General features: G+C 36.8%; 1 protein-coding gene across 1 annotated transcript; it reads right to left on the bottom strand.

Annotated features, from left to right (window-relative positions):
- Positions 1-7,514: 7,514 nt before the first annotated feature.
- Positions 7,515-14,732, bottom strand: LOC105047657 (uncharacterized). The gene is given in 9 exon segments (XM_010926688.4): positions 7,515-7,787; positions 7,943-7,993; positions 8,079-8,209; positions 9,635-9,731; positions 9,821-9,985; positions 13,254-13,319; positions 13,400-13,502; positions 14,116-14,614; positions 14,617-14,732. Coding segments are annotated over 7 exon segments (1,104 nt in total). The 5' UTR covers positions 14,671-14,732; the 3' UTR covers positions 7,515-7,787; positions 7,943-7,993; positions 8,079-8,089.
- Between the last annotated feature and the right edge of the window lie 1,563 nt (positions 14,733-16,295).

Raw genomic sequence — 16,295 nt, 5'->3', positions numbered from 1 at the left:
AATCAAGTACAATCAGAAAATGTTTCAAAGCACCCATTATGTGCACATAAATAACTTCATTAGATCTGCAACTACTGATTAAATCCATAATCAAACAATCCTTATTTTTTAGATGTGAAGCAATGTGGATCCAAAATGCCCAACAACCATGAATATTAGTCTTTTACCAAAAAAAACCCATAAATATTAGTCTCTGAAATGGAACAAGAGCGACACATCTATCAAGGAAGAAAGAATATTTTTATCAAATGCGTAAACTTCTGTTGTTGCAAGTTAGGTCTGGTGTCATAATGTCGCAGCCTAGAGAGATCATACTCATTAATTGAAGACAATTGACCATCCGACCACCTAAACACCTTTTTTTGTCCTTGAAAGCTACCTACTTAAATGTAAAGCAACTACCAATCAGAGTTAGGATACCCAATCTTTTATTTTATTTATCTAACCTACTACAGATAAGCCAATGTAACAGTTTGACCAACAATGATAACTTGTGGTGATATTGAACATGTATTATTTCTGAATATCAAGTCCGAGAAAATGAGCTTTTCTGGAAGCATCTACTTGATGTGTGGGGATGGCAACAACTAGGGTATGGGTCAAGCCGGTCAATATTTGATATGCCTCATAATTAAAAATTTCATATCAATATCCACTCCATACTCGTCTCGGGTGAGATCGGAATGGGTCAAATAGAGATATAGATTGGATTGGATAGAAAAGAAGGGTTGGATCCGATCGAATTGGATTGGATATATATAAATATTATAAAATAATAATTATTTTTAAAAAAGCTATATATATTAAGATTATAATGGATCAGATTCAGGATGGGCATATCATTACCGTACTCAATCCGAATCTGTTCGAAATTTTTTTTCTATAATCTATATTTATCCTAGGTTCTAATCGGATCGGATAAAATCGGTCCTATTCAGATCGGATCGGATTGGTTAAAATTGCTATCCCAGTGATGTGATGAGAAAAGTCAAAAATAAGCATCTTAATTTTTTGCCCTTATACTAATTTTCTTTTACCTTTTTTAAGATTGTTCGCACTTTTAAAATTGATAGTCAATAACGTGACTTGGTTGAATAAATTACTCAGATATATTATATTTAATGTGGGGAAGTGAATCATTCCCAAAAGTAGGCAAGATCTATGTAGTTGATACTAGAGAGGAGGAGGTGGAGTTTTTAGTTCTAAAAATTTTAAGGGCATGAATCCTCTACTGTGCATGCGATGCACCGCACCGTCCATCACACGATGGTGGTGCGTGCGGCTGTGAGAAGCATGCATCATATAACCTGCTACACATGTGGGCAGGTATGCTGTGCATCGCACCATGCGATGCACAGCTCAAATTCCAAAAGACTCTGATTCTATTGTCTTCTTGGGCACTACATGAGCTTCAATTTGTACTATATAGAAGACTATGGTTAGTCATTTGTGTCCAAACTTTTATACTCATGAAAACTATAGAACTAATGTTAGACTTTCAATAGATGATCAGAATTTTCAACACTAAATTGGATTTACCTAGCTCTTGCCTCACTTGAATCCTTTTTTTTCTTTGTTTTTACCTCCTTTTTCCCTTTAAGCTATGAGGTGGTAGCATCGATAGAGTGCTTTTGGTCGAATCTACAAGTATCTTCCCTTTTTCTTTTTTGGTCAAATAGATGAATCATATCATTCGAGCGTAGATACAACAAAGGCATCAACGAGTAAAACATCCCAAAATTTCATAGGAGCCACAGAGGTATTGTCGAAGTGATGGGCAACATGAGAAGCAACCCATTCGGCTACATTATTAGCTTCCCTATACGTATGTAACTTGCTAGGATAAAAGTGTCACAATGATCTTCCCTAGATCAACCAATAGAGGATAAGTCCCTATCCACATGTCCATCCATGCTATTAATCTAAATAATAACAGTGTGAAAACCCAGTCCACTTGGACCATTTTTGAATTGAAGTCAGCAAACCCATTGCCGACTTCAATTCATTTTTTTGAAAATTTTGAGGATTGGAACAAGGGATCCCAAACTCCTGCCCGATCCCTATCGCTAAGTGGATAAGGCCACTCAATGGTGGCCGGTGCGTGATCCTCAAGCCAATGCAAACTGCCAGCGATCGTTGGAGGCCGACGCAACCAGCGAATGACTGGCCTAATCCTTCTACAACCATCTCAATTTAAATCCTTCCACCTGCGATCGAGCCATCATCGAGCCCTCTCCCTCCTCTTCTCTCCCTTCCTCCTCTCTGATAGCCGGTGAGCCACTGTAGCTAAAGTCTGGCTGCCCAAAAACCTCTTTCCCTCCCTCTTGCTCTATTTTGATCCGATTCCATAGTTTTTAAAATGCCAGAAAGCTACTATTGTCAACTGAGATTTCACAGCCTCCGTGATCACTGATGAGCTCCCTTCCCTTCTCTTCCATTTTTGCTAGAATCGAGCCTCATTTTTTAATCTATTTTGAACTATTTTTTGCTCCTTTTGGCCTTGCTCTTGGGCCACCACCATCGATGCCGCCACTGTTGTCACTGTCAGTGCCACCACTATCATCAGACCTCGGCCATGCCCACCATGCCACCACCATCCTAGCTGGCCATCACTCTCCTCTCCTCTCCTCTTCCCTTCCCTCTCTTTCTCTTCTCTTCTTTCTTCTCCATTTTTTTTATTTTTTATATTTAATTTTTAATTAATTTTTATATCCTTTTTCTTTTCTCTGACCTGTGATCACTGATGGATTGAACCTTGACTCGAATCTAAACTAGACCAATTGATCTTTCTCTCTCTACCTCTATGTCTATTGATCCACCTAGATCTAGTTTAATTTTTCTTAATTAGGTTAATCTTTCTTTGATTTGTGAATTAAATCTAAATTTAAATGGATCGGGTGGAACCATGGATCTGAATCTCGAGAAAGCATGATCATGACCAAGTTTCTCTATATTTAGATAATCATGAACTCCATTTTGATAATTGTTAGGTTCAAGGGTTAATCAAGGCCTCAGGATGATAAACCAAATTCTATGATCAGAACTTGAGAAGTCTAATAGATTGATTAATTATTTTAGATTTTAGTTTCGGGATGGGTGAAGTTTCATGAAAATTTAGACCAAGAATAGTAAGTTACCTCAATTTTTAATATACTTTATTTGATTTCCATATTTATCTATTGCTATAGTATTCTGGTTAAATTAATTATCTGATATGCTCTACATGAAAATGAATTATGAAATATTTGATCACCTATGCATTTTTAGTAAAAAATTAATTATATTTCTTTGCATCAAAACGTATTGTGTGTCTATCGATCCACTACTTTCTAGTCCGACTATGATCACACGGATTGAGAATCTAATCATCTTTTCGGCCTTCAGTGGTGCGATCACCGACGCACATTGGCGGATGATGTGTTGTAGTTAGATACTAGTTTTTTTTTGGATCTATTCAGAGGGTGCTAATCACTAGTATATGTTAATGAGAGTACATTTATCCGTAAAATATCAGAGCTAGTTTTTCTTCTGGACCTCCAGTACTGGGGCGATCACTATGCATGACCGTCGAATGGCATGTTGTAATCAGAAATTTAGTTTCTTTCGGAACTAGCCACGGGCCAATCGTGGCATAGTCAGAGGGACTAGGAGAGTAAGAGTGGAAGATCAACCATTAATTATCCGAATAATCTATTTTGAGTAATTATATATTTTACTTCTATGTTGATTGATATAGTATGCTTCTAATCTTGTTATGAAAAGCTTATACAACCTGAGAATTATTTTCTATACACAATATTTAATTGAATTAGAGGTTCTGATAACTTACTAAGTCCATAAAATTCATTCTTATATTCTATTTTTTTCTAATTCAAATGATCCATGGGCTTGGGTACGAGCAATGAGGAGCATAGGATCCTATATGCATTTTATTTATTTTATTTTTAAAATAAATATTATTTTATTCTAATTAAACCTCATGAACCATTTTTATTCGATAGATGAATTAGATGTTTGCTTTTATTACTGCCTGAGCTGGATTGACGTATTGATAAGTCCTATCCACATGCATGTCCATCCGTGCTATCAATCCAAATAATGACTGTCTTAGAATCTCCCTCACGGAAGATTTGGTTAGCCCCCAAAACCATAATGGCATGGCCAAACCCCTCCCAATTGCACCTCTCAATTCAGCTAGGGCAACTGCGGTTTCATATTATCCAACACTCCGAACCATCACTAAACTAGAGTTCCAATTGCGAATAATGAAATCAACACCGCCATTAGCCCCACCATCCAACACACGACCATCGAATCTGATTTAAGAAAGTGCAGGGATGGAGATTCTTAGGTGATCCATATCCGAACGAGATGTAGTTATCACTGAAATGGAAAACCAACTTTCCCCTACATACTTCAAACCACCGATAGTGTTGGTGTGAATGTATTATTCCTTGGCTTGTGTGAGGGCTTTCATGCATGTCACACAGGGACTCTGATCATCTACATCCTCAAAGAGTCTTCCATTCCTAGCTCGCCAGACATGATATGCGGCAGTATAAAAATAAACAACAATATGATGGTGCACACCATCCCTCATGACTTGTAGGAATGAGTCTAAGGAATCAAAGAAATTAAGCGATAGAACTGGTAGCTGCACGAACCCGGCGCCAAACATGCAGGGCTCTCGGGCGCTCAAACAACACATGACTCACAACCTTGTCAATATATATGTGAGCACCATTTGCAATCAGGAGTGATATGAATGCCCTGACGGTGCAAGATACAAAGACGGGGAAGCCGATTCCAAGCTGCCTTCTAAAGGAAGAGTGCCAACCTTCCAAACCTACACGCTCTCCCTCTGATCAGGTGGGCCGCTCTAGAAAACCCTGTAAAAGTCTCTACTGTTGACTCTAGTTGAGGCCATGATACTCCAAACTAGGTTGAGCCATAACCACTGCAGCACACTTTCTTAGCCGAACCTCTCCAATTGCCTGGCACGCGGAACCATAAAGTCTTTCACCTCTAGATTATCCAACATGTTACGGTCAAATAAGATAGGCAGGATGTTGGGCAATGCAGTAAAAAGCCAAGGATCAACGAGCACATTCACCGACCCCCATCACCAATCACCCATTTCATCCTACACGAGCGCACGGGCACGGGCACAAATTGCCTTCCAACGAACGGATTGGTTGGCACAGAGGACAGAGACCAAGACCCATACATCCAACTGCATGCATGACCGGTTACACTCACGCACACGCAAAAACAAAAAAAAAAAAACCAAAAACAAAAACAAAAACAAAAAACACAGAGAGAGACAGAAAAGAAAAACTGCATGGCCAGTAGGCTACGTACGCAGTTCTTTGTCGTCTAACCCGAAGCACTACGTACCTCTTGCTAAATTCTAAAGCAAGCACCGTCTGTTTCCCACTCCACCTTTCATGGCTTCCAGGGCATCGTTCACGTGGACTGGGCCTTTCGAGAATAGGGACCCACTTGCCCACGAACGCAAACCACTTGTTTCCAAGGTGACAGGCCCACACGTAGATGTGCAAACATTCTCAAGATATTACGCGGCTATTAGGTTTGCCAACTACTTAATTGATTCTCCGATCTCAAGGTAATCTAGTAGCTCTGTTGTTGAAGAGGATGGGATTAATTCAAGGCATTGTTATGGTCTGGTAGTAGAATCTGTAGAATAAAGGATTTTATTTGTGCTTTGCTGTTGCATTACTTCAGTGAACAGAGGGCCTACGGTCTTTCAATAATAATATAAAATAGGTGAAAGCAGCCTAGGATTCCTTTAGGCTTTTGGGCCCCCCCTCTGTCTCTTGCTACCTAATCTCATCCTGCCAGCCACTGGTACATAGGAGGCTGAGATGCCCATGCATCATTTGTGCTCTTCACGTGTGGCCTGGGATGATCCGAGAGCTCAGCTGCAGGCCTCTTTCTTTTCTTTTGTCGCTTACAACACAAAATGTTCGTCTATCCAATCATTGCTTCACTGTTTGAGTTCGATCACTCCTCGCCACCGAGGCAAGGGAAAGATAAGTTTGCCTGGAAGGCATTATTTAGGCTGAACCAGTTAATTCGACGTGCTTTAATTGGAGATGGACATCATGTGGGCAGCAGAACGGTATTACTTATTTTATTCAGGTTGGCAAGGTAGCATGTGGGTGGGATGGGCCAAGGAGGCCTTTGCTCCCGATGGGCATCTGTCCTTATTTTAATACCTTACAATTCTGAAATTTTAAATGATAAATTTTTTTTTTTTAAAAATTATGATATCTTATACCAATATTATAGCATACTACATTAAAATTATAAAATTTTTAATAATAAAAATATTTTTCCCTCCTTATAACACATCCTATGAAAAAATTATGACATCCCATGCAGAAAGTTATAATTTCAACGAGATACCATAATATCGACACAAAATATCATAATTTTTAAAATAAAAAAAATATTTTTATCATTCAAAATTTTAAATAAAAAAATAAAATTATAATATTAAATATTTATTAAAAAATGATGACTACGAATCTAATATGATGAAACGATATGCTCTGCGTTGAATTTTTGACCCCACAGATATACAAAAAATTTCTCTTACTTAAACGATCATACCTAAAATTCCTAAAATTTTCCTCTACCTAGTCAGATAGTCTACCAGATTGATCAAATACGAGACAATCGAGCCTTCCTCTTAGTTTTCTTGTTGCCAACCTCCATTCCTCAACTAATTCCTGCTAAGCGGGGGCACCACTACAAAGATTATAGTTGGAACCTAATAGGCCCCTATATAAAGTTTCAAGGTGGATCCCCATAAATACTTTCGGATTCAAGACATATCACCTACCAAAGATACTAGCTTAAGTAAATATGCTAGAAGGGCCGCAATTTCTTAGCTGATTCTATCCAAACCCAAGTATCAAAGCATCAAGATTAATGTCATTTTAAGCTTCAAGACCCAATCTTCCACTAAAGCCTAACAATGATTGAAAATTTTCATGATCATATTGACATTATATTTGGCTAATATCTCTGATTGTATGGAATGTATGCTACAAAAATAATAAGGCCTGAAGTCTCCTACATAGACATTTGTAGGTCAAATTCTACCTGATGAAATGTCTAAAGTGTTGGTCCCAGGTTGGGAAGAACTCAGTACGACGGCCTGGAAAATGTAATGACTTCAAACCTAGGTGCCTCATTTAAGGAGTCTGCTAAAGTCTAACGATGATTTAAAATTGAACATATCGACTGAACCAGAATAGATGAAATACTCTAATAAAATCCATGAAGGAAAATCTTGGATTCAACATGGCATCCTAGCTTTATCTCTACAGAAAACCAACTACAGGCGTTGCATCTGCCCTGTCCCTGAAGAATGCACCGGTGAGAAAACATTCACCCTTCACACACGCACGCACGCACGCACGCACGCACGCACACGCACAGAGAGAGAGAATTCACCCAATCTAACGCATTTGGAGACAACCAAGTCAGATGCAACTTGTGAAAATTCCAGAGTACCACTGTGAGCTCTCTTGCCAACACAGCAGCAGCTGGAGCAACAAGAATAAACCTCTTACATCAAGGAAAAGAACGAGCATAATCTAATCTACCATATAATTTTTAGAATACATTGACTAAATAAAATGTAATTTCCTCTAATGTACATATACGGAATTAGATGCTCAGCAGGTGTAACTTCCAGCACAAATATCTAGTCTGCGAATTTGCTGATAGTTGAAAGAGCAAACAGAAATTTCGACCTGTTAATAAAATCAGGCATCTCAAAATCAAAATTAAATAGGTCCCCAGCATGTAAGGATCATGAGGATTAACTTATATTAAATAGAACAAATAAGATGGACTCATAAAGAAATGGTTAAGATATAAACATGGCTCGTATGAAGGAAGAACTAACATTTTTTTTTTTTCAATGCTCTCATCATATTGTTTTTCCTATCCTTCCGACCTGCAAAAACAAATTGACCAATAATAAATGAATTGTGTGAAACTAGTTAAGATTTTCCTTTAAAAACACTCTTGTCACACAGCACCTGTAAACGTATTAACGGAATTCATCATGATAATCATCATCTTCTTCATCACTGAAAATGGCACTATAAAATACATAGGGGTGCTCAATCATCTCACTCAAACTTAGCCGCCCATCTTTATCTGAATCTGCCTGCAGTATTGAGAAAGGTTCCTCAAATCAGTTCAAATCCAGGGGCTTCATATTCAGTGCATTCTGACAAATGGTTAAAACCATAGAACTGATTGTGGATTGATCATTGAAAACACCAGATCAAGGCCTAAAAATGCCATTCTCAAATAGCCAAAAGTTTATTCCATGGAGCTCTGACCAATAATGACATTAAACTTAACGGGAATATCAGATAAGAAGGAACAGAAACACAACCTCTCGATCTGATTTTTGAAAATGTGAAAGGTCAAAAATGGAGATATAAAAATACAACCAAATGGTTCAAGAATAAGAGTTGGGTCGGTCTTCTAACTTCTAACTTCAAATAGGAAACCACCACAATCTACTATCTGACAGTTTTCTTAATAAGTGGATCTTATGCAATATGACTAGAAAAAGGCCAACATACCTTCCAGAACAGGGAAAACAGGGAGAAATAAAGGAGAATATAATTAAGAATATGCTTGGTACCTCTCGCTCTTATAAGGAAACATGATCATATACTGTGGCTGGAATTATACTCATATTGCAAATAAATCCCCGAAAGGATGTATTAGTAGTACGATCCGAAATTTAACTTCTAACAAAAGATGATACCTAAAATGCAATCAAATTTCTTTAAACAACATCAATTATACTCATTAATGTTAAATATCAGCTATGCTGAACACCATCATTCTGCCTGGTAGAAGTCATATAGAGTGTCCCATTGGATTTATTCCTAATAAATATTGGTATTTGGTCAGGATCAGTCCTCTTGATTCTCAAATCACAAGATCATACTCGTAGAACCAATAGGTATTAGCTAATTTCATCTTACAGGAAAACTGATTTATTAAACATCAAGTACTGACTGTACTGGATACTAACACTATACCATAGTGCTGACTCATAGGGGCATCAAAATTGCAATATATATATACTAAATGCACATTGCTAGGATCCACTTTGTTGTCCACTCTTAAAGAGGATCAAAATATACAAACAACATAAATGTGGGTGTTCTAATCAGTGTCAGAATGTAAGATACTATAGAACCATCATGGATGTCCACTATATTAGAATGTCGAAAAGTCTGTATGCAGAAGTCCAAAACTCTTGAATGTGTGTTTCTTTTTGTTAGAGTTGATGGGATCTGTTAGTCATGGTGAATATGTCAATCAGCAAGTTAAAAACTAGGCTGAAGGATACATAAACAAGCACAAAGCAAAGATTTAGCAATAGCTCAGAAGTGCAAGAAAGCAGGTCAGAGGACACAATACTGAAGATTTCCAAAGTTTTAGGGTGCTAAAATTCTGATACTATCAACTACACATTACCAAGTTGAATCAATATTAATATAATTTAAATCCAGGAAGTCATGCATATGCATAATCAAAGATTGTAGAAGAGTTAATGCACCCATACCTGTGATACAACATAATCGGCCTGCTGTTTTGCATAGTAGCGCTCTGAAGGATGAAGAATACCAATCACAGCCTTAAGTTCATCGTCTGATAGAAATCTAAAATAGAAACCAGACACTCCATAAGTACTCCATATAAATTTCTTTTCAATCAAAGTCAGTATAAAAAGAGCTCTCCAGGCTTGTACCCATCATTGTCCCGATCAAGCTGAGTAAATAACTTCTTTGCGGATGCCTCCTCCATTGAGGAATCAGAATGATTGTAAATTTCATCATAATCTTGTATTGCATCAAATAACCCATGAAAATATTCTTCAAAACTAAGCTTTCCATCTTTGTCTTTATCCCTTTCCCTGAAAATGAAAGAACTCAGTGAGCAATTACGTTACAGTTGGCATTAATAGAACCATATAAATGGCAAAATAATCAAAAGAACGAGAGATACTTTAAACCACAAAAACATACTAATTTTCTCATACGTTTCATGGATTCTTCAACTTGGCTGATGTAACAGGTCACATATGCATCTATACCCTTACGAGTAATGACTAATGTAAGAACTACAAGTCATAAATAAATGCTGACCTTTTAAGAAAAAATGCATAGTACCACACCATGAATCTTGAAAATTTTTTATCACCTCCAACACATATTGTCAAAACATGATGACGAAAAGGGAAAAAAAATCCTTCATTGATCTGATATTGGGACATGTATAATCTTGTCAACAATTCCATATGAATTCATATTATGATAGATTAACTGTGCTGGAAGACATTCGATCTTTATGGTTAACTATGTCAATTTTTGTCATTATAAACAATAAATGTAATAAACTTGTGCATATCTTATGTTCTATTATTATATTGTCAGAAGCATTCACTGAAAAATGCACTAAAGCATCCGGATTTATCCTCAACTGACCACAACTATGTATCAGTATAGAACACCCATGGATCTCATGTATGTGTGTGTGTGTATAATATCCATCTATATCAAACTATTAATGGCTTTGAAAAAGACAAAAACACAAAAAGTAAACCAAAAAAAAAAAAAAGCAGCAACTAATCATTACAAGCAAATGCCAAATAGTTGGGATTTATCAAAACAGTTAAAAAAAAAAAAAACCCCAACAATCTATACAGCCAGTCATTTGTTCACATAATTATCCCCCCACCCCCCAATCACCACCATAAACACAAAAAAAAAAAAAAGGAATAAAGGAAGCAACTGATTTCAGGTTTTCACTAGACAATACTACAAATCCTAGCCTAGATGTGCACTCCCTTATGTTGAAACTTGACCTTCAAAATTCACAGACCAGGCCAAGAGCACAATGCTAGCATTACAGAAGCCATCAACTTCTAATATCCATAAACATCACTCTTACTTGTCCTTTCTTATAATATCTTTCATTAACACATCATCTTCTCCAGATATTTCAAGCTTATGCATTGTTGATTCAAGCAATACATGTTCTAAGATGATTCGTAGAAGTGGCATGTTGTTTGAGTCAAGAAAGTACAAACTTGGAGATCAGGAGAAAAAATATATTAATAAAAGCAATTATACATACAAAAAAAGAAGAAGAAGAAGAAGAAATGGAGGATGATGGACAAGGATATCTGATAAGTTATTGGATTCCTGATGCTGATATTACCCACTGTTGACCCTCTATGTCGACATTGAAGTTCAAAATTATTAGGTTTCAACCCAACTCATCTATGCTAGGATGCGTATTATGATATCACAGAATCAAAGCCAATTCTATCATTTCATCCCTTGTCTGGCTGACTTGTTAGATGAGAGAAAATAGCTGGCTTCTAGTCTCCACTAACTCTTAACCTCTTAACTTCTTTATTTTCCTTCGTTAGCATCTTTGTAATGATATGAGTAAGATTGTACAAGAAATAAGCTTGATTGACATCTATGGACTCGTTTGGCTCGCAGGAAGAACTTTTCTTCTCAGGAAGTAACTTTTCAAAAAATTATTTTCTGAAAATAGGATTTTGGTATGTTTAGTTGATCTTAGAAAAGTTATTTTTTGCAGAGTAACTTATGTTTAGTTAAGTATCTATTTTTCTGAAAAAAATTATGTAAAATACCTATTATACCCTTAGTAGATATAAGACCATATCTTTTTATTCCTAAACTTTATATAATATTAATATTACATTTATATTAATATAAATATAATATTAATATATTATAATATAACATTAGACCATAATAATTTATTGTGTTAATATAATATTAATATTTTAATATAATAAATTTATTAATATAGATATAAATATAATATTATATTTTAATATTATATTAATATATTAATATAAATATTATATTAATATTAATAAAAATATTATATTAGTATAAATATTAAAATATAATAAATATTATAATATTAATTTTAATATTATATTCATATAAATATTATGATAACATTAACATAATATTATATCATTATTAGATATTTCATCCTAACCATCCATTGATATTTTGCAAAATCTTAACCGTGGATCTTAAAAGAGTATTTTGAAAAAGAAAAAAGTACCACCACTTTCCATCCCATAAGAAAAGCTTTTTTCACTCTTTTTCTTATTAAAACTCCAATCAAACAAGAGACCTCCTCTACACTTCCCAGGAACTATCTTTTCCCCCTCCACTTCCTGTCAACCAAACGAGTCCTATAAGCTTTACATTCATTATGATATACAAGTCCAAAACCTGATTTGTGCAATACACTACGTGATCATCACATAAGTTCTCAATTTTTATGTCAAAGAACTTCACGAATGAACATTCAAACTTTTGAACAGTTAATACTCCACATAAAGGAAACCTAAGCAATACCACTTCCAACCAGCTATAGACAAAAATTTTGAAGCTCAGATCATAAATAACGAAGAGCATTATATCTTTGGAGTATATGTCATAGACCAGTAAAGATAGGGAGATTTTATGAAATCTTGTGCCCTTGAGAACACATCCTACACTATCAATTATCTCCATGAATTTGAAGAGTCCTCCCTTCCATGTTTATGAGATGTTTCACAAATTCATTTGTCATGTATCACACATAGAGATAGGATCCACATACATTCAATATGCAAAAAAGCGCATTAGTTCCATGTGATCATGATGTGAACTGGGCTCAACTTTGGTAATACATGTTATCCTAAGTCAACTCAAAATTCTTTCTCCAAGATATATAATAAAACCACTTCCTATGACCTTGTAATACTTCAACAAAAAAAAGGCCACTTGACATCAAGAAACTTCAATTTTATTAAATTATCCATAGTATAGAATATTAATATTATTTTGTTGACTCATAAATCAATAATTCTCCATCCATCAACCTAACCCTAAGCAACAACATAAGACATGTTCATTGCTTTTTATTTTCCTTTTTTTTTATTTGTGTGTGTGTGTAGCAATGGGTGCAGGTGTTATATGTATTATGCACATTGAAGACTAGATTTAATAGTCTTCCTACATTTTAGCCAAATGTATAGTTGCCTCAAAATGCTTGTAAAAGAAAAATGCAAAAGCAATTTATTAGATATTGCAATAAATGTATTGTCAAAATGAAAGAGGGAAGAAAGGGAATACTTTTACCTTATCTCTTCTTTACAGAGCCATTGAATCAGCTTTGGGTTATTACTGTCAGCTGGATGTAGGAAGCTGTAGGAACATTGCCCAAACAGAATCAGTTTGAGAGTAAATTATGAAAAATTAAAGCTAACTGAGAGTAGATAACGAACTCATTGAACTCCGTAAGATTTAGAAGACCATTTCCATCAACATCTGAAGCATTGAAGTGATCCTCTTTCCACCAACCCACGTCATTACCAGAAAAAGTCTTATCTAGCAAATTTCAAAACCCACTACTAAGATTAGATTACCAGATCATCAATCGTTTGATGCTTCTGCATAAGTAGACAAGACTTTCAGAAAGCATGATGCATTCAAAGGATCGAACATGCATAAATAACTGTTCTACTTCCACAACTTGATTCATGCCATAATGGCTGCAAAATACATTAACATATGCAAAACGAGACAACATGTAAAGCAACGTCGAAGCTTAGTGCTAAAGAAAAAAGGTAATCTTTTCCGAGATACCAGTGCAAGCTTAATGGTGAGCAAGAAAACGAAGTTAGTGCATCAAACGATTAGCAAAAGATTGGGAAAAGTAACCAATGTGGAAGCTTCTAAACGAAAACTTAGATTTTGGAGAAGATTAATGTTAAAGAAAAATTTGAGCTTTGAGCAAAAAAAAAAAAAAAAGAGGGTTAGGGTTAGGTACTTCCAAGATTAAAGAATGACGGCGAGAAGAACAGACAATCTGATCGACAAAGGCTCTTGAACAATCCCGCTAAGCATCCAAACTTACGATAATACGAAACGAAAGAAATTAACAACCAAACCAAGAAAGAGGAAGGGCGGCGGGGGGAAGCAAAACAGGGATCTCACCGACCATCGGAATGTCTGTCCCAGGTGGGGCCCTCGTACTCGTGGAATGAGACAAATCCATCGTTGTTCTTGTCGTGGAGCTCCATGTCCCGCTGGGTCCGGTGCATCGTCTCCTTAGTCGCCTGCTGGAGGTTCCACTCCACCAACTCATCGGAACTGACGAACCCATCGCTCGGGCTCGCATCGATCTTGGGGAAGAGAAGAGCGATGCGGTTGGTGACGTTGAAGCGCTCGTCGTCATTGATGTAGTCCTCGGCATTCATGAAGTCCTCCCACTCAGGCTCGGCCTCCCCCTGGCCGTCGTGGTGGGGGATGGAGAAGTGCTCCCGTTCCCACTGCTTGTCCTCGCGGCGGATCTCGATGTCGGAGATGACGGGGTCGAAGGGGATCGGCGGGTGGTGGCGTCCGCCGGTGGTGGAGGAGTTGGGGCGCAGGATGAGGCGACGGTGGGGGCGGTGGCGGTGGTAGGGATTTTTCGGAGAGAAGAGGGAGGCGAGGAGGACGAGTAGAGGAGAGCTAGGGTTGTGTAGATTATTATCACCGAGGAGGACTTCCCCATCTCTCAGGACAGAGCTAGAAAGCAAGCTGGAGAAGAGAAGAAGGAAAGGATGCTAACGAGGGTTGGGAACTTGGGAAAAGGGTAGGGAGGTATGCAGTATCGTTAGTTTGTATGTAGCTGCCGCGAGGCGAGCATTCGATGACGTAGAATCAACCAAAACGAAGGCGACACGTCATCGATACCATGTGCAAGCCGGATCGTCGCAGCTGGCAGACGGTGCACTGCCAACCCGAGTTTCGCGTGCGTGCCGGATTTTTACGGTCGATCGGGATGGATACGGTGATTTTGGGAAGCCGAGATAATCCCAGAGATTTGTGCTTTGATATAAAAATAAAATTAAAAAAAATTAGGTTAATCAATAACTCTTTCAAAATATTAATTTTAATTTTCAATAATATATTATATATAAAATGATTGGTTATTTTTTTATACCAAGAATATCTCTCTTATTTAATATAATAATAAGATATCTTTTATGACACTTGGATTGGGTTTTCTCTAATTCAACTCCCAAATTACACTTTAATTCTATTCCTAAACAGATTAAACTCGATCACATGCTATATTTTACTAGTTTAAGAAGGACAGATTGTTAATAAACACCAGCTAGCCGAAGGAAATTTTTACGATCGACTACACACCAATGATTGCGGCCAAGAGTAGCCAAAGTCGTTGACTCTGACTTACACTTCAAGCTGATATCTCCGATCTCAGCCAAAATAATTACCTACCATCATCTCAGACCTAACCAAGCCCCTTGTATCAAGAACATAGCAATCAATGTTGTACCATAATGGCACCCCAAACCCTAGTATTAAGTTGGGCATTCTACTAATTCTACTCCTGTACCTCTGTACCCAAAAGCAAATTCCATTAATGTACCCTAGCGACCTAGTTCTCAAAAAAAACACTGGCTTAGGTCCACATCTTGTTATTGCCATTAAAATATGGCACCGTCTTGGCCGTTCAGGAGGGTCCAGTGAGTGCATAGCCAACCCAATAATAACAAAATTTTCAGGCCAATTAAACAGCCGAGGACCCAAAATTATTTTGAACAATACGGTCGCAACCTGGAGATACCAACGGCTATCCCGGCTGAGATGAAAAACTCACCTAGAGAACCAAAATTTACAGCACAAATCTCTATAATACCGGTCCATCAAACCCATAATAAATCACAAGTTCGAGCGTAGTAGGAGATATATATATATATATATATATATGGAATCATTCCACATTCCCACTTGATATCACTATACAGCATGGTCAAATGTCTGCATCATGATCTTATAGGAAGGCCAAAGTAGCAAAAATACACTCTCACAACATGAGAGGAGGTCCGAGCCAACATGCAGCTCTTTCTCAAAAAAAAAAAAAAATAAAAAAATAAAATATATATATATATATATATATATATATATATATATATATATATATATATATATATATATATATATATATATATATTGTTTAAGGGAACTAAACTAATTTATATGACTACAGCTTCCTCAGGATGATTTCATCCACAAGGTACGCATACCATTCTCTCCAAGTAGATACAGATGCCTTGGGTCTTGATTGTTTCTTTGACGATTTGGATGGCCAGAGATAATGTCTCAGATCAG

Source organism: Elaeis guineensis, chromosome 6 (assembly GCF_000442705.2).
Source record: "Elaeis guineensis isolate ETL-2024a chromosome 6, EG11, whole genome shotgun sequence".
Classification (NCBI taxonomy): Eukaryota; Viridiplantae; Streptophyta; class Magnoliopsida; order Arecales; family Arecaceae; genus Elaeis; species Elaeis guineensis.
This window is presented reverse-complemented; position numbering and strand designations above follow the sequence as displayed.